This window comes from Puntigrus tetrazona, chromosome 18 (genome assembly GCF_018831695.1).
Source record: "Puntigrus tetrazona isolate hp1 chromosome 18, ASM1883169v1, whole genome shotgun sequence".
Taxonomy (NCBI): domain Eukaryota; kingdom Metazoa; phylum Chordata; class Actinopteri; order Cypriniformes; family Cyprinidae; genus Puntigrus; species Puntigrus tetrazona.
This window is the reverse complement of record NC_056716.1, coordinates 10,423,899-10,451,398: the sequence shown is the minus strand read 5'-3', so window position 1 is coordinate 10,451,398 and position 27,500 is coordinate 10,423,899. Positions and strand designations below refer to the sequence as shown.

General features: G+C 40.1%; 1 protein-coding gene across 5 annotated transcripts in view; it reads left to right on the top strand.

The window, feature by feature from the left end:
• Positions 1-27,500, top strand: part of dmxl2 (Dmx-like 2) — a 44,018-nt gene that overhangs the window by 16,121 nt on the left and 397 nt on the right. Inside the window, exons 10-47 of one of the 5 annotated variants that reach the window (XM_043263961.1) lie at positions 533-736; positions 1,431-1,693; positions 1,815-2,520; positions 3,160-3,281; positions 3,401-3,490; positions 3,609-3,720; positions 3,799-3,918; positions 4,217-4,447; positions 5,242-6,918; positions 8,166-8,276; positions 9,060-9,229; positions 9,525-9,622; positions 9,765-9,930; positions 11,216-11,480; positions 11,669-12,435; positions 13,450-13,740; positions 13,842-14,033; positions 14,120-14,196; positions 14,373-14,500; positions 15,420-15,668; positions 16,812-16,862; positions 18,339-18,374; positions 18,921-19,114; positions 19,272-19,405; positions 20,070-20,155; positions 20,254-20,455; positions 20,540-20,657; positions 21,635-21,700; positions 22,145-22,231; positions 22,778-22,899; positions 22,969-23,107; positions 24,270-24,330; positions 24,446-24,573; positions 25,440-25,517; positions 25,668-25,759; positions 25,844-25,896; positions 26,332-26,549; positions 26,994-27,500. The exon at positions 26,994-27,500 is cut by the window's right edge and continues 397 nt beyond it. In XM_043263961.1, the coding sequence (XP_043119896.1) occupies positions 533-736; positions 1,431-1,693; positions 1,815-2,520; positions 3,160-3,281; positions 3,401-3,490; positions 3,609-3,720; positions 3,799-3,918; positions 4,217-4,447; positions 5,242-6,918; positions 8,166-8,276; positions 9,060-9,229; positions 9,525-9,622; positions 9,765-9,930; positions 11,216-11,480; positions 11,669-12,435; positions 13,450-13,740; positions 13,842-14,033; positions 14,120-14,196; positions 14,373-14,500; positions 15,420-15,668; positions 16,812-16,862; positions 18,339-18,374; positions 18,921-19,114; positions 19,272-19,405; positions 20,070-20,155; positions 20,254-20,455; positions 20,540-20,657; positions 21,635-21,700; positions 22,145-22,231; positions 22,778-22,899; positions 22,969-23,107; positions 24,270-24,330; positions 24,446-24,573; positions 25,440-25,517; positions 25,668-25,759; positions 25,844-25,896; positions 26,332-26,549; positions 26,994-27,203 (8,114 nt within the window). In that variant the 3' untranslated portion in view covers positions 27,204-27,500. Of the gene's footprint in view, positions 1-532; positions 737-1,430; positions 1,694-1,814; positions 2,521-3,159; positions 3,282-3,400; positions 3,491-3,608; positions 3,721-3,798; positions 3,919-4,216; positions 4,448-5,241; positions 6,919-8,165; positions 8,277-9,059; positions 9,230-9,524; positions 9,623-9,764; positions 9,931-11,215; positions 11,481-11,668; positions 12,436-13,449; positions 13,741-13,841; positions 14,034-14,119; positions 14,197-14,369; positions 14,501-15,419; positions 15,669-16,811; positions 16,863-18,338; positions 18,375-18,920; positions 19,115-19,271; positions 19,406-20,069; positions 20,156-20,253; positions 20,456-20,539; positions 20,658-21,634; positions 21,701-22,144; positions 22,232-22,777; positions 22,900-22,968; positions 23,108-24,269; positions 24,331-24,445; positions 24,574-25,439; positions 25,518-25,667; positions 25,760-25,843; positions 25,897-26,331; positions 26,550-26,993 lie in introns of all 5 variants that reach the window. The other 4 variants (XM_043263960.1, XM_043263962.1, XM_043263964.1 and 1 more) reach the window with 4 other exon arrangements.

Genomic DNA, 27,500 nt, shown 5'->3' with positions numbered 1-27,500 from the left:
TGTTTAGCAGAATATATAGATATGTACTTAAAAGTAATATAAATATCAGTTGTTAATAAAATAATATGTCTTAGTAAGATGGTATTTAAATGCTATTTGAACATAGTTTTGTAGTTTTTATTGTGGAGGAAAAGACTTATAATGCACTTGAATACAGTGATGATTGTAAAATGCACTAACAAATAAGGTTCATTAAATGCTTTTAAAAGCCCCCAAACTTTACTTGATTTTACTTTTACTTTCAGTGCATAGATAGTCAAGTTGCTTCATTGCGTAAGTGTTCATCTTCAAAATAATAGTAATATTTTTAAATAATAATGCCTAACTTTTTTTTTTAAACTTAATTTATTTAATTTAAACTTAATTTAAGCTTAACATGTTTTGTTCCAATGTAGATAGAAGATAAAAGTATGAGCATCTCAAAAGAAAAAGTAATTGCAAGCCACAAATGGACATATACTGTAAATTTATGCATTTACACACACACACACACACACACACACAGTAGCGTGATCCTTTCTTTTGTCATCAGATATCCCCGCAGCGCTGGCTGGATCAGGCCTGTTCTCTGAGGACGTCAGCGGAGGGTTTGTGGTTCACTGGCTGAATAATAAAGATCTGAGCTTCACCACCTCCATGGACTTGTTCATGCAGCAGCTGCGCAAACTTTCTGAACAACACCTGGAGCAAGCCACTGAAGACTTTGAGCAGGAGGGGGCAGCCAAGTTTGACTTTGGTATTATCTTGTTATTAATAAACCTGTTAGCGTATAGATTCGTCTTTAAGGGATAGTTCACCCAAAAATGAAAATGTTATCATTTATTGTTGTCATTAATTGGCCTCATGTCCTAACGCGTAAGACATATGTTCATCTTCGAAACACAAACAAAGATATTTTGATGTAATTCAAGAGCTCTCTCAGCCTGTATAGACAGCAATAAAACAGAAATGGTTTAGAAACCTAGTAAAGACTATGTTAAAAAGTTAAAATAGTCCATGTGACATCAGTGGTTCAAGCTTAATTTTATGAAGTTACGAGAACACTTTTTGTGTGCAAAGAAAACAAAAATAACTTTATTCAGCAAATCTTTTCCTCCAAATCACGTATTCCGCCATTATGGAGAATATGACACATCCGCATTGCTTTCCTCTGCAGGCTTCATAAAATTATGGGTGAACCACTGATGTCATCTGGACTATTTTACTTAATAATTTTTGGGTCTGGGAACATTTAAGTTGATTTGAAGGGTCAGAGAGCTCATTTGTGTTTTGAAGATGAACGAAGGTCTTACAATGACATGAAGGTGAGTAATGAATGACAGAATATCCCTTTAAAGCTGACAGAAACCAGGATGCAAAGAATGCTTCATGCGTTTTTTTTTAATTCTCTGCTGCATATTTACAGAATATTGTATAATGTATTTTTTTAGATCTGGATGAGATGTCTGATAAGGGCTCTTCAGAGCATGAAGAGGGAGATCAGGAGGGCAGCACCAAGGCCTCTTCTCCTGGCTCGAGCAGCAGTGTTCCTCTACCCTCAGTTTTGCTGGATCGGAAGCTGGAGACTCTCATCCTGGAGTGGAACAAGAGTCCCGACATGCTCTTCACTATTCACCCACACGACGGATCCTTTCTCGTCTGGCACATCAAGTACATGGATGAGTTCATACCTGGCATCTTCAGACAGGTTCAGGTAAGATACTCATTCAGAACCATGGTGTCGTTGAAAAGTTACTGTAGGCTAGTACGCTATTACACCTGAGCTGCTGATTACCAGGATAAACAAAATAAAATCCGTTTATTTTCTCTTTCAGGTGTCATTCTCCTCTCGTATCCCGGTAGCGTTCCCCACAGGTGACGCTAACTCCCTCAGTAAGAACATCATGATGTACGCTTGCACGTTTATGGACCAAGACAACTGTGGCGCTCTGGAAGATAAGAGAAGCGAGCGGCGAGTTCCTCAGAGTGCATCTGCGTCTGCCGGGCTTAGTGCTCTTGGACACTCTCTTGCTGCTGTCATCGGCCCCGCTGTGATGATGGTGTCCAAACACGTGGACGGCTCGCTCAACCAATGGGCTGTGACCTTTGCTGAGAAGTCCGCCTTTTCGAATGTCCTGACAGTTTCACACAAGTTCCGATACTGCGGGCACCGTTTCCATTTGAATGATTTGGCTTGTCACACGGTCCTTCCCTTGCTGCTGACATCATCTCATCACAATGCACTGTTGACGCCGCCCTCTGGATCAGGAAGTGTTGACGGAGATCAGATTGGGGGCGGGGCTCTACAACCCACCAGGCCAATGAGAGGCATTCCTCGTAAACAACTGCGAAATGCAGCCACGCGCACGTTCCACGACCCTAACGCCATCTACAGTGAGCTGATCCTCTGGAGAGTCGATCACATCGGCCCGCTCTCATGCACAGGGGGCGTGTCAGAGCTAGCACGAATCAACTCGCTGCACACATCTGCTTTCTCCAACGTAGCCTGGCTGCCAACACTCATCCCTAGCTCAGTGCTTGGTGAGTTCTGTATCCGTGCTTGGCATATAATACACTGTTATCAGGCAATATAAGGAGCACGATTTCGACACAACCATAATCTTTGATTCATACCTGAATTATTACTTTGCTATGAGACGATAAGAGCTTCTGCATTATAAAGCAGAACACCCTCACAACATCCTAGCAGCCATCCAGAACATCCACTCTAACATCCACACAGAATCACTCAAGCAATTCCCTTACAACTTTCCTTATGACATCCTAGAAACACACTAGGAACCACTAAAAGCATCATAGAAATTACCTGTCAAACTGTTTAATTAATTAGAGCCATCTTAACTCAAGCCATGTTCTATAGTTAAATCAACTTATCAAATATTCATAAAGCGTGACCCATCCCTAGTACTAGCATGCCCTGTGATAGCTGCTTTCTGTGCACGTGCTTCAGACATTTCGAAAACCAAGAAGCACAACCCTATTCTGGAAAAGGGGGCGGGGAACACTAGCTCATTTGCATTTAAAGATACATATATGAAAGCGTGTGTCTGCTTCCACTTCAGATGTAATACTTAATTATATATATTACATATTGTAAAAAGATCTTCTTTAAGTTATTACTGTGTTGGTCTTCATAAAAATGTTTCGTGTTTTTGTCAGGAACGTACTGTAACTCAGCAAGTGCGTGCTTTGTGGCGTCTGATGGTAAAAACCTGCGTCTATATCAGGCTGTGGTGGATGCCCGCAAACTACTGGATGAACTCTCTGACCCAGAGACCTCTGTAAGAGCTTTGCAGAGTAGATTTGATCAAAATAATGTCCTTATCTGCCAATTAACGTATTGTAAATATCATTTGAGTTGACCTGATTGTTGATCTCTGACGGTTGCTTTCACGTTCAGAAACTGGTGGGTGAAGTATTCAACATTGTGAGTCAGCAGTCCACTGCCCGACCCGGCTGCATCATAGAGCTGGATGTCATTACTAACCAGGTGGGTTCCGTTTGTGTACACATGCAAGTTTGTCTTCGATTAACATTGTAGCATTTCAGAAGAATTATTATTATTACGTCATGTAATTACACATGTACTGTATTTTTGTGTCTTTCAGTGTGGCTCAAACACACAGCTGCTTCACGTATTCCAGGAGGATTTTATTTTAGGCTACAAACCACATGAAGACATTCCGGATTTCAACATTTCTAGTGTTCCCTCTGCGGAAGGTACAGAATCCTTTTCTTTCCTTTGAAGTTTAGACAGTTTTTACAGAACATAAAAAATGTTTTTGTCTTCGTTTCTAGAGTACCAGCCGCCTCCTTTCTCAGAAAAGTTCTATCTGGTGGTGATCGAGAAGGATGCAAATCGGAACTCTGTGTTACAGATGTGGCATCTTCATCTGTGCTCGGTGCAGGCGTGTGTGGGTGCGTATGATGTGGGTTATTTGTGAAATGATGACACAGCTGTCGGCAGACAGCTTATGAGAGGAAATTGAGGGGAGTCTCATGAATGGAAAGCTGATACTTCCTCTAATGACTAATTTCTTTTTCAGAGATGGAAATAATTTAGAAGGAAACAATGGCCTAATTTACCCATTGGGCATCAGTAACTTATATTGTATATTTCTGTTGATATGTGTCTGTCTCTGTCTGAAACTAAATAAATATAATTTCTGTCATTATTGATCACCGTTGCATTTTACTGGCTTTCTAATCCTTGCAGAAGAGCCAGTAAATGACCACGTGTTCCAGAACCAGCTGACGGTTCCTTTGAGTCAGAACTATGGTGACTCATCTCCTGACACCACTCCAGGTCAAAGTCCGCTGCCTCGCTCCTCCTCTTCTGCCAACCTGCAGTCAGCCAGCAAACTCATCTTGAGCTCTAAACTGGTCTACAGTCAGCGGTTAGACCTTCCACCAGGGGTGGAGTTAATCAGAGCCACGCCTTCTGCTGGTATGATCACATATTTATACGTACACTTTTAGCCCCCATTAATTGCTTCATAGCATAAATATTCTTTTAATGTGAAAGGTCACCCAAAAATAAAATTTATTAATGTTATTAATTTCTCACACTCATGTTGTTCGTAACCCATTTTGAATGCAAATTAAAATATTTTTAATGAAATCCAAGAGCTTTCTGATCATGACCATGATGCATGTGTGGTGCTGCTGACACAAAATCTGGCGTGCTGACGTATAACCCGAATGCACAGCATCTTTGCAGGCAGAGGAATGTACATGCATGCATTTAAATTCAATCTCCAGTGGCATTGCTGTCAATGCAGGGACAGAAAGCGCTCAGATTTCATAAAAAATATTGTAATTGGTATTCCAAGGATGAACGAATGTCTTACAGTTTTGGAACAACATGGGAGTAAGTAATTAGTGACATCATTTTTAGGTAAACTTTTTAGTTAAAGATTAACTCAGTGTGGTTATACTCTGTCTAATATATAATCTTCCTGGTATTCAAGAGGCAGTTTACTGATGCCATTATAGAAATACATAACTATAGCCAAATTCACATGGACCCTAATAATCTGACTTCATGGTCAAATAAACATATGTTTTAATCTCTGAAGTATTCATAATACTGGATAGTAATGATAATTAAATATCATCTCATATTTGCCTTGTATGTCATATTAAGCCATTTGTGGGTGTGGATGTGGATGTTCGTCAATACTGTGTTTTGCTGTAAAAGCAGTGTTTGATAGATAACAATATTGGGTGTTCTTTTCAAAGGTCACTTGAGCTCCTCATCTATCTACCCTGTGTGTTTGGCTCCATACTTGATTGTGACCACTTGTTCTGATGGACGCGTCAGGTTTTGGCACTGTAGGGTGGACACGGACTTATCAGCACCACACCCCGAAGAGACACGTTCATATCGTTGGGAGCACTGGAGACTCTTGAAAGAGGAAGAGGACAACGACAGCTCTGTGAGTGTTGCGGGTCGACCCGTTGCGGTTAGCTGTTCTTACACGGGAAGACTTGCTATTTCGTTCAAACAGATGTCACCTGAGAACGAGGGTGGCATGCCTCAGGACTTCTCCATGCTTGTGTCGATATATGAGTGTGAGTCAACCGGTGGCTCGGAGTGGGTCCTGGAACAGACGATTCACCTTGATGATTTTAGCAAACCTGCAAAGACGTTAGATCCACGTGTTAGTGTTGATAGTAATTTGGTCGTCTATAGCAAGTCAGATTTGTTCGTAACCAAAGACAGCCCCAATATCAAACACTTTGTGCACCTAGACTGGTTGTCTAAAGAAGATGGGTCGCACATCCTGACGGTCGGGGTTGGATCCAACATCCTTATGTATGGAAGAATATCGGGGGTTGTCACAGAGCAGACGGGAGTGAAGGATGGCATGGCAGTCACACTGCCTCTAGGGGGCAGTATAAAGCAGGGAATTCGTTCTCGTTGGGTGCTACTGAGGTCCGTGAACCTTGTTTCTTCCGTGGATGGTACCCCATCTCTTCCAGTGTCCCTATCCTGGGTGCGTGATGGCATCCTGGTGGTGGGCATGGATTGCGAGATGCATGTTTATGCGCAGTGGAGGCAGGACGAGAAACCGGGCGACTCTGACAACAACAGCATCTCATCGCCAGAGGGCGTTGGAGGTCGCACTATGTCCGTTTCAAATGAAGGCAGAGCGCGATCTAAGAGTGTCTTCGAAGGCAGTGCGGGAATTGATGATGCGCTTCGCCCCCCGGCAGTGATTCAAGATGGCGGCTTGTTTGAGGCGGCCCATTCATTGTCGCCCACTCTTCCGCAGTATCATCCAACACAGCTTCTAGAGCTTATGGACCTTGGAAGGGTACGTCGTGCCAAGGCCATTTTGGCGCACCTGGTCAAGTGCATTGCTGGGGAAGTTGCAGTGGTGAGAGACGTGGAAGCAGGTGAAGGTGGCGCCAGGAGGCACCTATCCCGTACCATCAGCGTGACGGGTAGCACGGCAAAAGACACGATCGTTGCTGGCCGAGATGGTGGGCGCGATTACACCGAAATCAATTCCATACCTCCACTTCCTCTATATGCCCTGCTGTCTGCAGACCAGGACACCTCTTACAAGGCCGGAGAGGAAATGGGAAAAGCTGGAAAAGGGGCAGAACGTGAGACACAGAAACAATCAGAGGATCAGTACGCTGATCTGTTTCAGGTGCAGGCTGTCACCACAGACGATTTTGTCAGCTTCGCTGCAGAGAAACCAGAGAAGAAGTCTCGTGTGATTAACCTATCACAGTACGGCCCCACGTACTTTGGCCCCGAACACGCACAGGTTCTGTCTTCACATCTTATGCACTCCAGCCTGCCGGGTCTCACACGTCTTGAGCAGATGTTCCTTGTGGCTCTTGCCGATACTGTGGCGACCACTAGTGCAGAAGTAGCGGGACCCACAGATAAACAGTACACTGGTGAGTCTACTTCTCATGCAGAATTTAAAACTGAAGTGTGTTATTTCTGCACCACTGGTTTCTCCAAACTAACTGCTAAAATAATAACTGGTTTCACACACGCCCCACTTTTCACATTTCTCAGATAGATGCTGCCTCAGAGTCATTGGTTGAGCCAGCGCAGATGTTGTTTTTCTGAATGCTCAATTTTGTCAAAATCATTCTGTGAAAATCTAATTAAAATTAAAAGCTTTAATTAAAAATTAAAAGCTTCTTTGTTAAAATAACGAAAGAAAGCATTTAAAATGCTAAACAAAGTTAAATGAGTTCTAAATGCATTTTATTATCAGTAGTACGTATCAACAACTTATTCTTCTACATACAGTGACAGATATAGTCACATGACAAAAATTAATAGAGGAAAAGCGAGCAGAACAAAAAAAGATGATAATAGTAATAGCAGTTCTTTTCCAATTATCTCTCAGCTTATTATCGTTAAGAAAATATAATTTTATGGGATATTTGAAACTGAGGAGATTGTTCACCGAGATGCAAACTATACCTTTCACTGAAAGTCTGCGTTTTGAATTCATAATAGTTGCTACTTCATACATGAGTATTCTGTTGCACCTCTGATAACTTAAGGCTTATTCATTGCGCCCCTGAATATACATGTATCTTATTAGTGTGATGTACTTCTTGTGTAGTATGTTAACAGAGTACATGAAAAAAGAACCTTGGTATTATTATTTATTGTCAACATTAAACATATCAGGCTTTATCCATGTTACCTATAGTTCACATCTTTTTTATTTAGTCTTTTTATTACTAAACCTTAACACAGTGTTCCAGTGCTTGCTAGACTAAAGATGCAAGGAGAAAGGTTCAGGGACAGCGGGCTAAATCATACACCGTATACTGTAGTTCTAATTCACCTAACATATTGCTGATGGACTTCAAAGTTTAATTCTCAATCTGCCAGCAGAGTAATTTTTAATGAGTCTCTAAGTTTTGATGTGCTGTAGAATGTTTAATTGGATCAGGTGTGTTCAGTGTCATTAGAAGGTGATGCAGATCTGGAATATGTTGAGGATTCAGTATGCTCTGAACATGACTAACACTTTTTGATGAAAGAGCCATATGTCTGAGAGCGATGAGCTTGCTCTTAGAAACCGATGCGGTGGAAATGCCTTGTAGAAAAAGAATAATGAGTTAAAATGAAACATGTTCTCTAGTTTTTACGGTGCAGTAAATGCGTGCTTCTGCAGGTGGAGAGGCTCTAGATGAGTGTGGTCTGCGTTACCTGCTGGCCATGAGGTTACATACCTGTCTGCTGACATCTCTTCCCCCACTATACAGGATGCAGCTACTTCATCAAGGTAACACACAGTCACTTACATGCACATATACGCACATATGTATTCATGCTCGGTGGTGATCGGTTCCCTCAGATAAGGTGGTGATAAAGCTGTTCCAACACCAGTAAAGGAATCCAAACCCAGCATTGAAGCACCCTAAACTTTTAAAATTTAAAAGTAAAATGCTAATTGTTCATAGACTTGTTACTCTAGTTTGTTACTGTAGTTTGGGATATTTTGATGTTTAGAAATCAATCTTTGAAGAATGAAATGGTTACAGTGCGAGGTTGTCTAATATGTTAAATATTAAATTAATCTCACATGTTAAAGCATTTATGTTTACAGCCCTAAAATCCCATCTTGGGGTTTGCTGTTGTCAAACATGTTTCAAATTCTTACGTCTGTGCATGTGTTTTTCCTTCTGACATGTGTTTTACGTGTGTAGGTTGCCAGTTGTGGTTTATGAGAGGTAATACAGAGGTATTACAATTTGAAGATGGTTTATGAGGGATCTGCCAATGTCTTCATAATCCAAATGTCTTAAAAAACATACGTATACATATGTGATGTTTTTGTTATTTTATAACAGCAGTCTAGGTTTAGGTGGAGGGTTGGTGTAGGGTAATAGCACGTACAGTTTGTACAGCATAAAAACCATTAAGCCTATGAAGCGTCTTCGTAAACCACAAATGCCAACGTGCGTGTGTTTTCTTGCTTGCTTGCTTGAGTGCTGTATTCAGCAATCGCTTGTTGTTTTAAAGGAGTGAAATCCTCATGGTCTTTATACTGTGGTTGTGTGTCCAGGTGTGTCCACATGTCACTTTGCATGGGCGTTCCACTCAGAAGCTGAGGAGGAGATGCTGAACATGATTCCTGCCATGCAGAGAGGAGATCCGCAGTGGTCTGAGCTGAGGGCGGTTGGTGTTGGCTGGTGGATCAGAAACATCAACACACTGAGGCGGATGGTGGAGAAGGTGAGGTCACTCGAAAATACTACACACATAGTATTATTCACACAAAATATGTTTGGATCAATATTCCTATAGAAACCATTGGTTCCCAATTCTGTTACTGGACGCCCCCAACCAAACACATTCTCTGTATTTTTTAATGGAGTTTTTATGAAAGCAAATACGTTAATAACCACTGCTATTAACCAGTAGTGCTTATCATTGTTGGCTAATAGAAACATCCCAGAAACAACAAAGGAAGATGCAGGAACAAATTTCAAAAAAACTAAATCTCTGCTTCTTTTTATTTTTGCTTTAGGTAGCCAAAGCAGCATTTCAGCGGCATAATGATCCCCTGGACGCGGCTCTCTTCTATCTGGCCATGAAGAAGAAGGCTGTTCTCTGGGGTCTCTTTAGGTGCTTTAAACTTACTGACTCTTATTCATAAATAACAGTGTTACCTTCACATCTCCTATGCAGTGCGCCGTTCCCTTGATGCAGTGTTGCTGTGGGCTCTTAAAATTTCCGTCTGTTTATTTATGTATTGATTTCTGTGTAGGTCTCAACATGATGAGAAGATGACCCAGTTTTTCAGCCATAACTTCAGTGAGGACCGCTGGAGGAAGGCGGCTTTAAAGAACGCCTTCTCTCTCCTGGGCAAACAGCGCTTTGAGCAGTCGGCTGCATTTTTTTTGCTCGCTGGCTCCCTGAAAGACGCCATTGAGGTCTGCACTGTCCTATTTTAACTCTGCTGAAGTTCATTCCCAGGAGAATATAGAAAGTGTGTGTTGTGGAACTGTTAGATGTGGAGTCTGCTGAGTTTGGCTGTGACGTCATTGAGCGAGTGGTCGTCTGTGAAGAGCGGAGTGTGATATAACAGCCCTGAGCGGTTCAGTTTAGTCAAAACATCACAGATAAACTCCCCTGATGGACATGTGACAGCTTTAGTTTACCTTGGGCTGGATGTCTGTCAGCACACAGTCAAAATAACACCACTCGTGAGAGATTATGAAAATATAGGTTGTTAAAATGAGATTAGGAATACAAATGAGCTTTGCTTCTGTTGTAGTCTATTTTTATTTTAATAATAGACACAAAAAAGTTATTTTAAAAAAAGGTCATATTTTGAAATAAGAAGGCAGGGTATACTTAGCATGAAAAGAGTGAGTAATAAAAAAAAAAAGTATAATTTTATTATTATGCTTCTTGTTTTTCAAACAATCAGTACTAATATGCTATATATATATATATATATATATATATATATATATATATATATATATATATATATATATATATATATATATATATATATATATATATTATTATTATTTTTGTTTTTATAACTCATTGTCTATATATAATTTATGCTATTTCTTGTTAAATTATCAGTATGAAATAACATTTTGAGAATTTGGGTTTAAAAGACGCTTAATTGTGAACATGGCTTAGGCGATATAGCCAAAAAAAATTATCACAATAAAATGTTTTTAGCATTTGACATCGATAATTATCACAATAAGTAAATTTTTACTTTTGAATCTTTGTTTCTTTCAAGTTTAAAGGCAGATTTTTGCTCAAAACAACCTAATTTTTATGGTGAAAATGAAAAAAAAAAGTTTTATTAAAATTAACCTTGATCTTCAGTATTAGCATACATTTAGGCCATGATAATCACTGTTAACCCACGCATATATATAATAAAATTTTATATGAATAAATATCACATTTCAGCCACAGTATCGTGGTGCAGTTAGTGTTACTACAAATGGTGAATTTTGGCAGTTTGTAGATTGAAAAGCCTTCTGACTGTATCGTAGTGCACAGTGTTTCTCCTCTTTGTCAGCGCTGTTTCGTCTGGCTTTAAACTGCTTTAAAGATATACAGCGATAATTATCGTTATCGCCCAGCCCTAATTGTGATTAATGTAATTTTACAATGCAACAAAGTCAAAATAAACGTTATATGATTGGTATATGTTCTTGATAAGATGGTCTGTCTGTCTTGTAGGTTTGTCTGGAGAAAATGGAGGACATCCAGCTTGCGATGATTGTCGCTCGTCTTTACGAGGCTGATTACGAGAGTTCGTCCACCTGTCAGGGTATTCTGTATGAGAAGGTTCTTGGCTGCAACAGAGATGGAAGTGGGTTCTCCTGTACCAAACTGCATCCTGACCCGTTCCTGAGGAGCATTGCGTACTGGATCATGAAGGACTACACCAGAGCCCTGGACACACTGTTGGAGCAGATTTACAAAGAGGATGATGAGAACCCTGGTAAAGAGATCGACTTGCTTCAGTAAAACAGCATTATGACAAATACTTAAAATGTTATTAATAATAATCACAACATGCACCGCTTAGGAAAGACAACTAGTAATGTAACATCTATCAACTACTGAGTAATTTTGTAAGTAATTATTTTAATAACAGTGTTTGATACTGAATTTTTTTTTTTTTTTCAGATGTTCTGGTAAAATCATGTAATCCTGTTGTCTTTAGTTTCTATAACTACTTGCGCGCACACCCTCTCATAATTAGACGGCATTTTGCCAAGCCCGAAGCATCTGGAGTTGCAGTTGGTCTAACATCAGAACGCAACAGCGCAGACGAAATAAACCTTATAGAGCGGAAACTCTTCTTCACCACCGCTAACGCTCACTTTAAGGTGGGCTGCCCACTTTTAGCCCTTGAGGTCTTATCCAAAATCCCTAAAGTCACTAAGAAAGCATCTTCACTGAGTAAGGGCTCTTCTGTGGCCAACGTCAGTGGTGCCCAGCCACAGGAGAACGGAGGAAAGGCTTCAGATCTCGACTGGGCAGCTCCTGCCATACCCAGTCAGGCCTGGGGAGCAGAGTCCTCCGCCGGACTGGACTGGAGTCAACCGGTGGTTAAAATGGAAGATGAGGGCTTACAGTTAGACTGGGGTGATGATAAGGAAGATGATGAAGATGAAGAGTGTGGGCTGACCATGAAGAAACCAGAGGTGGAGGATGAGGAGGCCAAAAAAGCATCCAAATCGGCAGCCCTGCAACGCGAAGACTCAGCGGGCGAGTCTGAGGTGGATGTGATCGCCGAACAGCTGAAGTTCCGAGCCTGTTTGAAGATCCTCATGACAGAGCTGCGGACGCTGGCCACAGGATATGAGGTGGATGGTGGCAAACTGAGATTTCAGCTCTACAACTGGCTGGAGAAAGAAATCGAGGCTATGCACCACATCTGCAACTATAAGGTTGGTGCTCACCATCTTATTGCAAGATTACAATCTCGGATTGAGCTACTGTATTCCATGATCTCAATGTTGTTTAGCATTTTGACAGTGATCAGTGTATCTTATATATAATTATTATTCATAGAATATATTATATATATAGTAAGTTAATAAGGTCTAAGGTCGTCCCCACAAACAAGTCACCCCCCATGAAGATCGACGTAGTCATATTCATGTTTATATTCATATAAACTCATTCCCAAAAATGTGTATTGGTTTTATTTAACTGATCTAACACATTACAAAGAATAATGATCAAAGTTGCGACAATGAAAATGACTTCTGTAAACAAACATTTAGGTCACATTCCTGCACATCTCATGTGCTAAAAGTGGCCACAAACATTAAATTAGATTAGGTTGTTTATCGTTAAAATGAGACCATTCTCACATTTCTGTGAGCTTGTATCACGACGCGGCATTCTAATATGTCTCAGATGTTTAGTGCTCAGGTGCGATTTCTGCTAGTTTTCCTGTTGGATTGGTCCAGGCATTTGATCAATGACTTTTTGGACAGATCTGATTGGGAGCTTTATATACATATCACACATTACGTGATGATGTAATCAGCTGTCAATACAAATGTGTTTAGATTTGTATTGACAGCTGATTACATCATCACGTAATGTGTGATATGTATATAAAGCTCCCAATCAGATCTGTCCAAAAAGTCATTGATCAAATGCCTGGACCAATCCGTTGTTCTGTTTTTCCCAAACACACCGGGAAGCATGGTGCTTGGAACGTGAAATGTGAAATATCCTGTGAAATATTTTGCATGTCTCCCTTACTGAACACACCTGATTGAGATCATCAGCTCATTTGTTCAGTTCATGGATCTCCCTCCTTATGAGCTGACGATATCAAAATCTTAGTTTTGAAATTTGGGTCACTGTGACACATTTTGCTGGATCATGTTACATATATTTAATATATTGACCATCCCTGATCTCTTTTGGGTTTTCTGATATGTCAGTTTGAAGGTAAAGCGGCTGCAGGTCAGCTGGAGAAGTGGGGTGAAGATGGCTCTCTGGAACTGGAAGACTCTCAAATCCGGGGTGAAGCAGGCGCATACGAACGTCATCAGATGGAGCGACGGCGTCTGCAGGCCAAGCAGCTACATGCAGAGCGGAGGAAAGCCTGGCTGAGAGAGAATCAGGCTCTGCTCAGAGTCTTCCTCAGTTACTGCAGTCTACACGGAGCCAAGGGTGGAGGAGTGACATCTGTCAGGATGGAGCTACTCTTCCTGCTGCAGGAATCACAGCAAGTACGTCCTCACATGACGGTTCAACATGTTGAATGATTTATATTGTGTGTGTGGTTGGTTTGAGTGTGTTCTCATGTTATTTGTTTGTTGGGTGTTCTCAGGAAATGACGGTGAAGCAGCTTCAATCACCTCTCCCCCTCCCCACCACTCTTCCCCTGCTGTCAGCCAGCATCGCCCCCACCAAGACTGTCATCGCCAATCCTGTCCTGCACCTCAGAAACCACATACATGATATCCTCTATACCATTGTTCAAATGGAGTCTCCACCGCACCCAGACATACTGGACGACCGGGTGAGAGAGACACAAACGTACTTCCTCATAAATAGAACAGTTATATTGTGTGTGTGCTTCTGCTAATATGTGCATTTGTATTTCAGGTGAATGCTTTACACACACTTGCTGCTTCTCTGTCGGCTTGTATCTACCAGGCACTGTGTGACAGCCACAGCTACAGGTACAAACATCCCCCATCTAACAAACTGTTCATCTTGAAGTGCCTCTAAAGATGCTGTAGCTGCTTAGATTGTCTGACTGCTCTGGATAGCATACCGTTCTTGTAACTCTTACTCACACGTATACACGCAGTGACTTATGCCTTCTTGCTTGGGTGTGTGTGTGTGTGTTCAGCAGTCAATCGGAGGCCAATCAGTTCACAGGGATGGTGTATCAGGGGCTCTTACTGAGCGACAGGCGTAGACTTCGCACTGAGAGCATTGAGGAACATGCAACGCCCACCTCTGCCCCTGCACAGTGGCCAGGTAACACACATCTGATTTTAATCCACAGAGAAATGGTACATTCAGACTCATCCTCGTCTGTAATGAAAAAACATCTGACTGTCAGACTGATGGTGAAAAACAATATTAGCCAATGTAATGTCAATGCAAGCTCTCTATTACAACTAGAGAATTGAAAATGGTCGAGCAGGTGATGGACATATTTGATGGGTGAATAAACAGATATGTGGAGGAGAGACTGAATAGATGGATAAAGAATGATGGGTGTGTGACAGACTGAGGGACAGATGGATGGATGGATGGTCAGATAGATGACTGAAAGAATGGATGGGTAGATGGTTGAATCAATGAATGGATGATGGACAGACAGATAATTAAGGGAGATATTGGATGTAGAGTGGATGGATGGATGAATGAATAAATGGATAGAAAATATGTTTGATAAATGGATAAATGAGTAAGTGAGTGGATGGATGGACAGACGGACAGACAGTGAGAGATTGATGAACCAAATGGTCAACTAAATGATGGTCATATTTGATGGATTAATAAACAGATATGTGGGGGAGAGACTGGGTAGATGGATAAAAAAAAATTATATGTGTGTGACTGACTGAGGGACAGATGGCTGGTCAGATAGATGACTGAAAGAAGGGATGGGTTGATGGTTGGAAATAATGAATGATGGATGGACAAAGATAAATGGAGGAGTTATTGGATGGATAAATGGGTAGATAAGTGGATGGATGGGTTGACAGATAGACGGATGGATGGAAAGACTGATGGATGAAGGAGAGAGTAGATAGATTGATAGATTGAGGTGCAAACAGATGAAAGAGGAACTGGATTGACTGAACGTCGGATGGTTGGGTGAACAAATGAACAGTTAGATGAAGGATAGGTTGATCACTGGCTCATGTATGTTTTCTCTCTCTCTTAGGTGTGTCGTCTCTGATCAGTCTGCTGGCGTGTGCTCAGGGTGATGATTACATTCGTCTGAATGTCATGTTGTGTGAGGCAGTGGTGGCCGTGTATCTCAGTCTGCTGATTCACGGTCTTGGCACGCACTCTGGAAACGAGCTCTTCCGACTGGCCGCTCACCCCCTCAACAACCGCATGTGGGCCGCCGTGTTTGGGGGAGGAGCCAAACTTATTGTCAAACCCAAGCGGCCACCTGAAATCACTCCTGGTGAGTCTTACGCCGAAAAAGTTTGTTGATGTGATGATATGTGGGATATGTAAAGAAAGTCATAATATATACTTAACAGAGGTTTCGGTAGAATTTTTAAATATACATGTTAGTTAGAGTTTTACAGCTTTTAGTTTAGGAAAGTGCTCCAGGTAATTTTGGAAAACAGTTTCTATGTCCTGCAAGTCATAATCAGATTTCCTCCCCTTTTAGCTGCTCTAAAGGCAGCAGGGTCCGAGGGGTCAGAGTGTGTTAAGATCGTAGATTCTGACCCACCGACTCTGACTGTCAATCAAGAAGCTCCTCAGAGTGAGGCTGTTAACCACAGTAACGTGACTGTGGAAACAGCACAGCCAGACAGCTGTGAGTAAAAGCTCCGAGGCACTTCCTCCACACAGGAACAGGAAATTAATTAAATAATTGTCTTCCAGTGCGATATCAATTAGCACATAAGTCCAGTGATTCGATACATTCGGTAACACTTTTACAATTGCAAAGTTGACAATATGTGAAGTTACGAGGTTTAATTCGTTGACTACTTTAGTTAACATGAACTAACGATGGAAATAGATTGTGAAGCATTTATTAATTAATGTTAATTTCTACATTTACTAATACAGTGTTTCCGCTACATTCTTGAGTCAGGATAGTCTACTTCAACTTTGCGAAACTGACACAGAAAACACTATTTTATTAATACAAAATACAAGCTGGCCTTGATCACGCTCTAAATTCTAGAAAACTGAGAAATTTTAGAAAAAAACATATTCTTAAAAATAATAATAATAATCTGTACCATTGTATAATTTAACATATCAGAGGTAAGATGACCCTACAATAAACAGTTGTTGTTTTATTATCTAACATTATTTAAAATTAACTAAAAATGAACTTTTTTAGTGTTACTCATGTACTCCATATGGCAGGACGTGTGTGCCATTGCCTGTTCGTGTGTGGAGAGGTGCTGCGTGCGTTTGCGGTGCCGTTTGCTTTTTTTTTTTTTACATTTCATTATTTGCTACTTCATCTGTCTGTTTTCGTCCAGCCTTTTTTAAGTTTGTGTGCTTATTTTACTTTTGTGCCTCATTTTCATCTCACCATCTCATGTGTGTTTGTGTATGTGTGTGTGTGTGACCATCACAGCCAATTTGGAGTCAGACAAGCAGACAGAGCTCCAGTCTGAGAATGCACCAGGTACACGCACTCCCTTCACTTGCCTCTCTGTTCAGAATTGAACCTGTTTAAACTCTACTCTAGAGGTAGGGGCTTGTCTTTGCGTGTGTGTGTGTGTGTGTGTGTGTGTGTGGGAGAGGGAGACAGCCGTGCAGAGATGTGGTGAGCGCCTCAGGCTCAGGTGCACACCAGCTGTCTCAGGTCAACGTGCAGAGAGTTTGTTCTGTTCTCTTTCTGTCTGAATTGAAGAGACCTTTATGGTGGAACCAGTATGATTACAATTGCATATTGTAGAAAACAGTACATTACGTGACGTTGTTTATAAGTGATTTTACTGATGTTTTTCATGAGATGATATGTTTTAATAAGTTGTACTATTTACTTCAATGTTCTTTCTGATGTTAATTCTTCTACTAACCTCTACTAACAATCTACCGAGAGTTTGTAGATACATAGGCATGATGTTACTTATAGTCAACAGAATGTGTTAAAGGTACCTTCAAAATAAACTGAAGCCAAGTTTATCATGTAATATTTATATTTTATTTCATTTTTATTGCAATTACTTCTTAAGTCCTTTTTAACAGGCTAGTGTTTTTAAAGCCTAGAATAGTTAAATTGTCTTCTGGTGTCACATAAAAGCACCACATTGATAAAACGGCATAAAACAACCTAGTGATTAAGATTTTGTTTTCATACTTGTCTGCTCTTGGCATTTTGTCAAGGTGTAGTCTGGCAGCACTCAAAGAGAAGATCCTTTGATCAACAAAGTAAATTAATCTGCCGCCCCCCCAGCACACACACACACACACACACACACACACACTCACATATTCTTACTGCAGGAATTTCTCTTTGAACATGTCTCCCAAAGAATGATGTTTTGAGGATATTCTTCTCTCCAGATTTGTCCTCCCTTACCTTTGAGATAAACCGTCCACGCTATCAGAATCAAAACATGCTTTAAATGCTAAGAAGTCGCCCTTAAGCTCAAAAGAAAACACATCAACACAGAGATAGAGACCCTTCGTACACCAAACACCTGAAGAAATGAGATACTCTACTGCTGCATTCCAATTTCATGAAAGCTTTTGGTCTAAAGCAACTCTCTTTTTCTGTGTGTGCTTCTGATGGTTTGTTATACATAGCTCATGCAGCATCTCATCGATGTTACCGACAGAAATACTAATACACATTCATCTAAAACAGCCACGATCACAATCAAAAATAATCGGTGAACCCGATAAACCCATTTATCTTCCATAAATGTGACCCTGGACCACATAACCAGTTCATTTTAAATAAGCTTTCCGTTGATGTGTGGTTTGTTAGGACAGAACAATATTCAGTCGAGATGCAACTATTTAAAAACTGGAATCTGCGGGTGCAAAAAAAGAAAATCTAAACATAAATATTGAGAAAATCGCCTTTTGAGATGCCTAACAGGCTTTTGACGTTTAGAAATGAGTAATACATGTTCTTTTATTTGTTATTTAGTTGTACGTGATGAATCGAAACTGGATAACGGGAAAGGTTTGTTTTCTGCCAGTGTGCTGTGGCATGTTTGAGCAGTTTGATATCATGTCGGTCTCTGTAAGATCACAGGGACCCTCTCGACTTTCTTACTTACGAACCAGCTGCACGACCTGCTGTGAAGTTCAATCAAATGATCAACCACCTGTTCATAGTAGATGTGTTTAATCATGCTCGCCCGCTCTTATTTTAGGATCAGTCTGTTTTCTCTAACGTCTGCTCTGTCGGTTTATAGGCATGACTTTTCTCAACGTTTTTAAAATATTTGACCTCTCTGGTTGTGTTTGGAATAAGGCAGTAACTAACCGCTTGCTACATACTACATACTACAGTTTATACTTAACTAGTGAACCATTCCGTGAAGATTCATCAAACTGGAGTTTAGAGCACTATTGGATTCATTATTTTGCCCAGTACACATACTGCATACTACTTTTTTCCTGAAGTGGTAGCTAGTATTCCATTCCAAACATGCCTCTTTCTTTGTCTTCTTGATATGTAAGCGTTGTGTGCGTCTCTCACTCTGCGTGTCTCTCTTTTCTCTAGCATTACCTCCACCAACTCCTCCCGCTGAGGATGTGGACCGACAGCGACGCAGGTTTAACATGCGCATGCTTGTTCCTGGACGTCCCGTTAAAGAGACTCCAGCCACACCTCCGCCCATCCCCGTAGAACGGCCCACCTATAAGGAGAAATTCATTCCACCGGAGCTCAGCATGTGGGATTACTTTGTGGCCAAAGTGAGACTGTGTCTACTGCTTAGTTACACCGTATAAAAAAAATACACTGTATATGCAGAAAAACAATCTATTGTTTGTTCTGAGTATATGTCCATCACATTTTCATCAGAGTTATCAGAGCATGTGTCTCATTGCTCTCTGTCTGTGTTTCCTCCAGCCTTTCCTTCCTCTCTCTGACAGCGGGGCGCTGTATGATTCAGATGAGAGCGGTGGTAGTGACAATGAGGACGATGACGATGCTTTCCTCTCAGACACGCAGATGACCGAACACTCCGAACCAAACTCCTACAGGTGAGATTATAATACATCGAAAAAAGGTTGAGAAGGATCGATACAGAAAAGAAGTTAAAGATAAGGAACACTTATTGCGACGCGTTTGTGAACTCAAATAAAAATGCATACAATGCAGAAATTAAAGTTAAAACAACCTTCATGAAAACCTTCACGAAAATGATGTTTGCGAAGGCATTGTTATGAATATTGTTGTATTTCATGAATGAGGTTATTTTTAAAGGTATTTGTGTATTCAGTATTTGTGTAGTAAAAAAACTGTGTCTACATACATTACGAGATTAACAGAACATGCAGGATTCATATTTAAACTGTCTTTTGCGTTGTAATATTCGCCTACACTAGTTTATATCACAATTTGAATTAAGTGACAGACCTTCTTTTATTCCTCATTCCTAATAATGTAACCACACTTCAGAACATTTCGGTTTCCCTTTCTCTCTCTTTCGCTCTCGGGCTTTGTGTAACATACGCAATGCGTTCTCAGGTACCAAAATTTGGTGCAAATTGATTTAATGTGAATGGTTACTCTGTAGTACTGACGCAATTCTGTTTGCGAGTTCGGTTTCCGACCCTAGTCCTGTGGGCACTAGAATACACGAGTTACATGTATCATATAAGTGTGTTGACTGTAGGATGTTTGTGTGTGATTGTTTCTCTACAGTTGGTCTCTGATCCGACTTGTGATGGTCAAACTTGCCCTGCACAATGTCAAGACGTTCCTGCCCCTGACAGGACTGGACTTCACAGGTGCATGAGTAATAGAAATGTACTTTAAAATGTTCATACTTGAAGTAACTTAAGGTAAGAAGTAAACTAATTTCCTGCTCCTCTTTGTGTTGTCTCAGAGTTGCCAGTGACATCTCCCCTGGCCAATGCTGTACTGAAGACACTGGAAAACTGGGAACAGATTCTCTTGGAAAAAATGAACAAATTTGATGGCCCTCCACCAAACTACATCAACACCTACCCCACAGACCTGAGTGCAGGCGGAGGGCCCGCTATACTCCGACACAAAGCCATGCTAGAGCCAGATAACACACCTTTCAAGTGAGCATTTGCTCCGGATGTCTTTCTGAATCTGTACAGAATTATGTGTACGACTAGTCATATGTTGTTTGTTTTTATCTCTAGGTCGAAGCACCGCTTCTCTTTCCCCGTTCGCCGTTTGTGGCATTTTCTGGTCAAACAGGAGGTGCTCCAGGAGACTTTGATTCGATACATCTTCACGAAGAAAAGGAAGCAGAGTGAGGTAACTACAGAATACAGGGGTAGGCAAAGACCCTGACAGAATAAACTCAGGACCAATCATAGTCTTGTGACCATCCAGCGACAGTTACGATTCACTGACATTAAAAAATACTACTGTATGTGTGTGTTTTTACTATATATATATATATATATATATATATATATATATATATATATATATATATATATATATATATATATATATATATACATACACAAGCAAAAACCTTTCTTTTGGATTCAATTAATAACGATTAATTGTTTGACAGCGCTAAAATGAAATAGTTAAACTAAACTAACCATGGTTTTTATATACAAGCCATATAGTTTCACCATGTTATCTGTAATAAAACTGGTTATACTATGGCAATTGATCCAAATGACTATGCAGTGCATACTAAATAGAATGGTTTGGTTATGCTTATGGTAATAAATTATATGCAGTACATGCTCGTGATCACTGTAAAGCCCAGATTAAAAAAAAAAAACTTCTGTAATTGATATAATTTAGTACATTTAGGCAACAAAATATTCCGCGCCAGATGTGAGGTAACGCAGTGGGCGGGGCCAGAGTGAAGGCATTGAATAGGCGGAGTCGAACTTTAGCAGCTGTGCAGAAATGGAGAGAAATGACAAGATTGGAAACAGAATTGGGCGCCTAAACAAAACGATTAAAAAGACTTTTAAATCGATACTTAAGGGTACTTCAATAGAAGCGATTTTTATCGAATAAATATAGGACTTTTGTAAGTGGCCAGTCTTATGCATTGAGGGTAAGTACTGACAGACACTGGTGGGAATGTGCATGTTATCTCAAGCCCATCTCTCTCCGTTACAGCTCCAAATGATATTCGTTTTGCTCTTTATTATTTAATTTGTTTTTCTCCATCTGTTTGTCACTCGTGCATGTGTTTCGTGCTGTGCCCCGTGTGCGTTTGTTAATGTATGTGCGTGTGTGTTGTGGTGTGTATTGTGTAGTCTTTAGATGATCATGTGGACCACCTCATACAAAACTGCGTTACTGGAGCTCGAAAATCCAACAAGGTACTGAGACACAGAATGGGACTCGTCTCTCTGTGAAACCCTCTTAAAGCTTTGGGCTTCTATCCTTTTGTTAACCTGCTGTGACCTCACACACACACACACACACACACACACACACACATGTCCGTTTCTTTCCTCACAATCCCTAACTCGTCTCGCTCGGCACTGCTCTTCCTCACTAACCGCCAGCGCCACTGAAAGCGGTTAACCAATCAGACCGGATTCTGCTTCTGACACCACGTTTAGAAGATCGAGCAATAACTGCGATTAATTCATGTTTTGCCCGTCAAACAGGAGTGTGTACATGGTCTCTACTGCATGTTAGCAAACTTTCTGCTATTGCTGCCGTGTGTGTGGATACGGTCGGGTGATTATTTTAAAAACAGCAGTGCATTAGAACGCACTAATGCCAGCGTGTATTTGTGTATGTGCGTTGCTTTACAGGTGGAGGCTGATATGGGTTACCCAGGAGGCAAAGCCAAAATCATCCATAAAGAATCCGACATCATCATGGCTTTTGCCATTAACAAGGTAAGAGCATTTCTACTGTATCTGTAGTTCTATTACAGAAAGTGTGGCTCCGTTCATAGCTTTTAAAGTCACTTAGTTGTACTGGTCCCACTTTATATTAGGTGCCTTAACTACTATGTGCTTACATTTAAATTAATAATTTAAGTACAATGCACTTATCGTGCATATACTTGTTTTTACATAGTATTTATATAAAAAAAATACCTCCATGTAATTAATTTTTGTTATTACTTTTATAACTACACATCAGTAGCAGTAAAAGTGTTTTGCAATACACTTATTAATTGCCACCTAATATAAAGTGTGACTGAATCAATATTCTGTATCTGTAATTAATTAAATTTAAATTGAAGGACTGGAAATACGTATTTATTTTCCTGCGTTTTATAAAACGTTTCTGAATTTAATATTAAAATGCTACTTAGACAAAGATGCGACTCCTTTCTGTCTATAATGCTATTTTAATATCTACATGCTGCAGTAAACTCTTTATTTCAAAAGAGGAAAAACGTGTTCTATTTAAGTTGTGTTTGTTTTCGCTCTCAGGCTAACACTAATGAAATAGTGCTGGCGTCCACTCATGATGTCCAGGAAGTGGACGTTTCCACTTTGCTCGCAGCTCAGCCTTACACCTGGATCGGAGAGGACTTTGACAAGGAGTCTCGAAGGTTTGTCGCCTGTTATTCAGCTCACAGGTTTGAAGGAACTGCAACGAACATCTCGTTTTCTCCGTGTAGTTCTGATGACGTGGATTACCGCTCGTCTCACACCAACATCGCCCAGGCTAGCGCCGGTCCCTTCGCACCGCAACAAATGGCAGCGTCATCCTCCATGCCGTGGCTGGGCAGCGGACAGACCAGCATGGGTGCCAGTGTGGTATGTTAGTCAGACTGTATTCTGCGACGTGAATAATGTTAGCAAGTAAACTTGTAAAATGAAATCACAATTTAAAAAATACTGGCAATTTTTTTTTTTTTTTAGATATTTCAGAAAGCGATGCCCCTTTTGCCAACTGACACCTATAAAAGTGTTTTAATAAAGTTCAGGTTCTTCTTTTTATTTATTTTTTTAATCAAAAAACTAATCGTAAAAATCCTAAATATTAATATAAAATAAGAAATAGTTTTTAAGTAAAATAACGTGTTTATTTATATAAAATTATGTAGTATTATATTACAATTTATGTAGTTTGTTTGTGCAGTGAAAAAGCTTAAAATCACAAAGTAACAAACTAATTGATTTTGCTATAAAATATGTAAAATTCTTATTGAAAAGTTTCAGACCGCAGTAAAAATTAGAGATTTTTTTGTAAATAAAAATTTTATTTTAAGTTGTTGTTTTGTTCTGTTTAAAAAAAAAAAAAAAAAAAAAAATACAAATTTGTGACATTTATACACCTGGACATCTTTTGTACAGTCAGTTAAATTTTCTCTCTTGAGAAAGATTATGTTTTTATATATATTTATGGCTGCACCTTTCCTCGAGTAGTTGTAATCTGCAGGGTTGAAGCTTCTCAGATTGGGTACCCCACCATACATAAGCGCACATGCAGGTTCCCACAGAGCTGCGGCTCCTGAGTATTTTCTTTCGGCTGCTATCAGCAGAACACAAACAGTGAGTCGTGGTCTCAACAGAGCTCTTGATGAGTCTGTATTGAAGTGATAAGAGCGTTTGGAGGTAGCGGAGAAAACCGCAGACAGTCCGAGCGGCCCAAGGTACAGACCTGCGTCATTCACATCAACCTCCACTCTTGTTCTCATTCACAGCTGATAAAGACAAAGACGCGATAGGAAGCTACTTTCCAGCTAGTTTTCTAAGCTCTGCATGCTGCTAATTAATTCAAGTTAGTTCAGCTTCAGACAAATGGTTGTTTTCTTGACCTGGTCTTGTTTCACGTGGTAATGATGCTGAGTAATTTGCATATTTTATGGTACATTTGCAATACTGTAAATCGTACTGTAAAATATAAAGAATGTCTAATAATCTTCAGTTTTGTGTATGCATTTGAGAAAACATCTCTCGTGTGTTTAATTATCAGATTATGAAGAGGAACCTGAATAACGTGAAGAGAATGACATCTCATCCCATCTATCAGTACTGTGAGTGTCTCTTTCTTTCACTCACTCACACACACACACACACACACACACACACACACACAGGCTCTGTAGGTTTTGATGAAACTCCTGTTTGACGTCTCGGTCATGTTTTCAGACATGACGGGTGCTCAGGACGGCAGTGTGAGGATGTTTGAGTGGAATCGTCCACAGCAGCTCATCTGTTTCAGACAGGCCGGAAACGCTCGAGTCACACGACTCTATTTCAACTCACAGGGCAACAAGGTATTAAAGCATTTTTCATAAGTTTTGAAATAAATACTTTTAATTCAACAAGTATGCAATAATTTTCTCATAAATGAAAGAATTATGAATCGGTGCAAACTGCTGTCCCACGACCATAAACATTTTTAAAAAGCATTTGCTATATTTACTAAGACTGTTCTGTTATCTATCGAAACCAACAATTATATTTACAATGTTATTAAGCTTAATAATAAGCTTTTTTCAGCCACTGCTTTTTGGACCGTCTCTACCAAAACATGGAATGTTTTGTAAAGAAATGAAGTACACTGAATGATCAACATATATATAAAATTATTTTTTCTGTAGAATGAATCCCTTATATTGATAAATCAACTATTTCAAATTTTGTTGGTTTGATTTTACTTTTTAACCCAAGAATATAGGGAAAAAAATCCCGCATTTACAAAATAAATAAATCTTATATAAATGCATATATGGAACATATATATGGAACTTTTCCGTTCATAATAATTACCAATCATTTATTAATACTAAAGAAATGACTGCTAAAAAAAACCCAGCTTTGTCGTCACAGGAATAAATTACATTTCAAAATACAAAATTATTGAAATAGACTTTGTTAATTATAAATGGAAAAAGCTTTTGATCTAAAGTAGCTATGACTTATGTAGTGTATAATAATTTCCAGTCTGTTCGTGTGCTGTAGACTTCATGCTGTGTTAATTGTTGTCTGTGGTGTTATGTAATAGGTCTAGTACAGCAGCACATCTGTTTAGGGAAGGACATTCTGTTGTGTCTTCTGTCCTTTATATGAACCATTATGCAATGTACAGCTAAAAATATTGTCTGTGCCGTTAAATATCATTTTTTCCGTCTGTCTGCAGTGCGGTGTTGCAGATGGCGAGGGATTTTTGAGCCTCTGGCAAGTCAATCAGACCTCCTCGAACCCCAAACCGTATTTGGTAAAGAGCTTTATCTTTGTACTGCACAAGCCTTCCGTTAGCGACGGTCACAAACTGCCCTAACATTGTTTTCATTGAAACTAACTTTACTATTAAACATATGTCAGCATATAATATGAAAAATAAGCATCTCTGGGTTGTCTGTCTCAGAGCTGGCAGTGTCACAGTAAAAGCTGCGGTGATTTCGCCTTCATTACATCTTCCAGTCTGATAGCCACGGCAGGACAGTCCAATGATGGCAGGTCAGTTAAATGATTTATCTTAGCGTCATATAGAAACAGACTATGTACGACATTTTTAAGGAAGTATTTCACTTTCTTTCGCAGGAATGTCTGTTTATGGGACACTCTGGTCTCTCCAAGTAACTCGATGATACATGGTATGTTCAAAGGATCTTGAGGAAGGATTGTCAGTAACTTAAACAGTGTTATTTTTAAAAATGTTATTAAAAGGTTGGGTCCCACCTTAAATTAGGCGGCCTTGATTATGTTCTTACATTTAAATAAATAATTTGGTACAATGCACTTATTGTCTGCATGCATGTTTTAACATTTTACTTATATTTTTTTACAATACCTATATGTAATTCCATCTGTAATTAATTTCTGTACATTTATAATTACACTGTTGACCCTTAAACCTACCCATACCTTTCCCTAATCTTACCCGTATCCACCTCAATAGCAGCAAAAGTGTTTAAGAACACAATAAGTTACTTATAAGTACTTATTTTTTGGTGTAAGTACATAGTAGTTAAGGCCCCCTATTATAAAGTGCGACCAAAGCTTGTATTGTGGTATTCCTCTATATCCAGCGTTCCAGTGCCATGAGAATGGCGCGACGGTTCTTCAATATGCTCCTAAACAGCAGCTAATCATCACAGGCGGCCGGAAGGGATTCGTCTGTATTTTTGACATCCGTCAGAGACAGCTGCTCCACACATTCCAGGCACATGACTCGGCCATCAAAGCGCTGGCCATGGATTCCACCGAAGACTTCTTTGTCACCGGCTCAGCCGAAGGGAACATGAAGGTATGTTCCACCAAAGTGACGCAAATCATCGCCTGTTGCTGTTACGTGGATATTCAGACTTTTTATTTCATGCTTATTTCAAGCAAGTCAGTGTTAAGATCTCCTCCTCAGCAGCTTTATACTTTAATACTTTATTTTACAGTTACACCTATTAGTTGCTTATTAGCATGCTTATTACTAGAATATTAACCATTCACTATTGCTAACTAAGCACATATTAATGACTTATTCTGCATCCCTAGTGTTCCCCGATACCTAAACTATTAAAAATCAGCAAGTCAAGAATTTATTGAGGGAAAAGTCATTGTTAATAGTTAACAGATGTTACCGATATTTCGTTTAAAAGCCTATACTGCGATTGTAAGTTACGGTATATTTAGTTTTTTATTATTTTAGCGTTGAGTGTTCAACACATTTCTGCGTTGTGTTCCTGCTCTGGTTCAGGTCTGGAAGCTGGCGGGTCACGGGCTCATGCACTCCTTCAGCACCGAACACGCCAAGCAGTCGATATTCCGAAACATCGGCGCCGGCGTGATGCAAATCGAAACCTGCCCGGGCAACCGGATCTTCACCTGCGGAGCCGACGGGACCCTGAAAATGAGGGTCCTTCCGGACCGCTACAACATTCCGGCCAGTATATTCCAGATCCTCTAACGCCGGAGCGGCCGTAGAAGACCAAAGCTTTCATCGGCACCTCCGCTGTGTTTCCTTAGCTGTGAATCGTAAACCGGTAACAAATATCTCGCGCTGCAGAATATCTTTACCACCCCGCCCCACAAAAGACGTTGGAAAAACACGCACGAGGTCCCTCGATTCTAACGATCGACTACTGTCGTATTTCTGGACCTCCGTCCAGATAACGTGTTGGTAGGAAAGCCGTATGCATGAGCTGTTTGAGTCATCGCACTCCATTCCCAGGTTATTGGTCGTGCTCTGTAAAAGTGCTCAAAG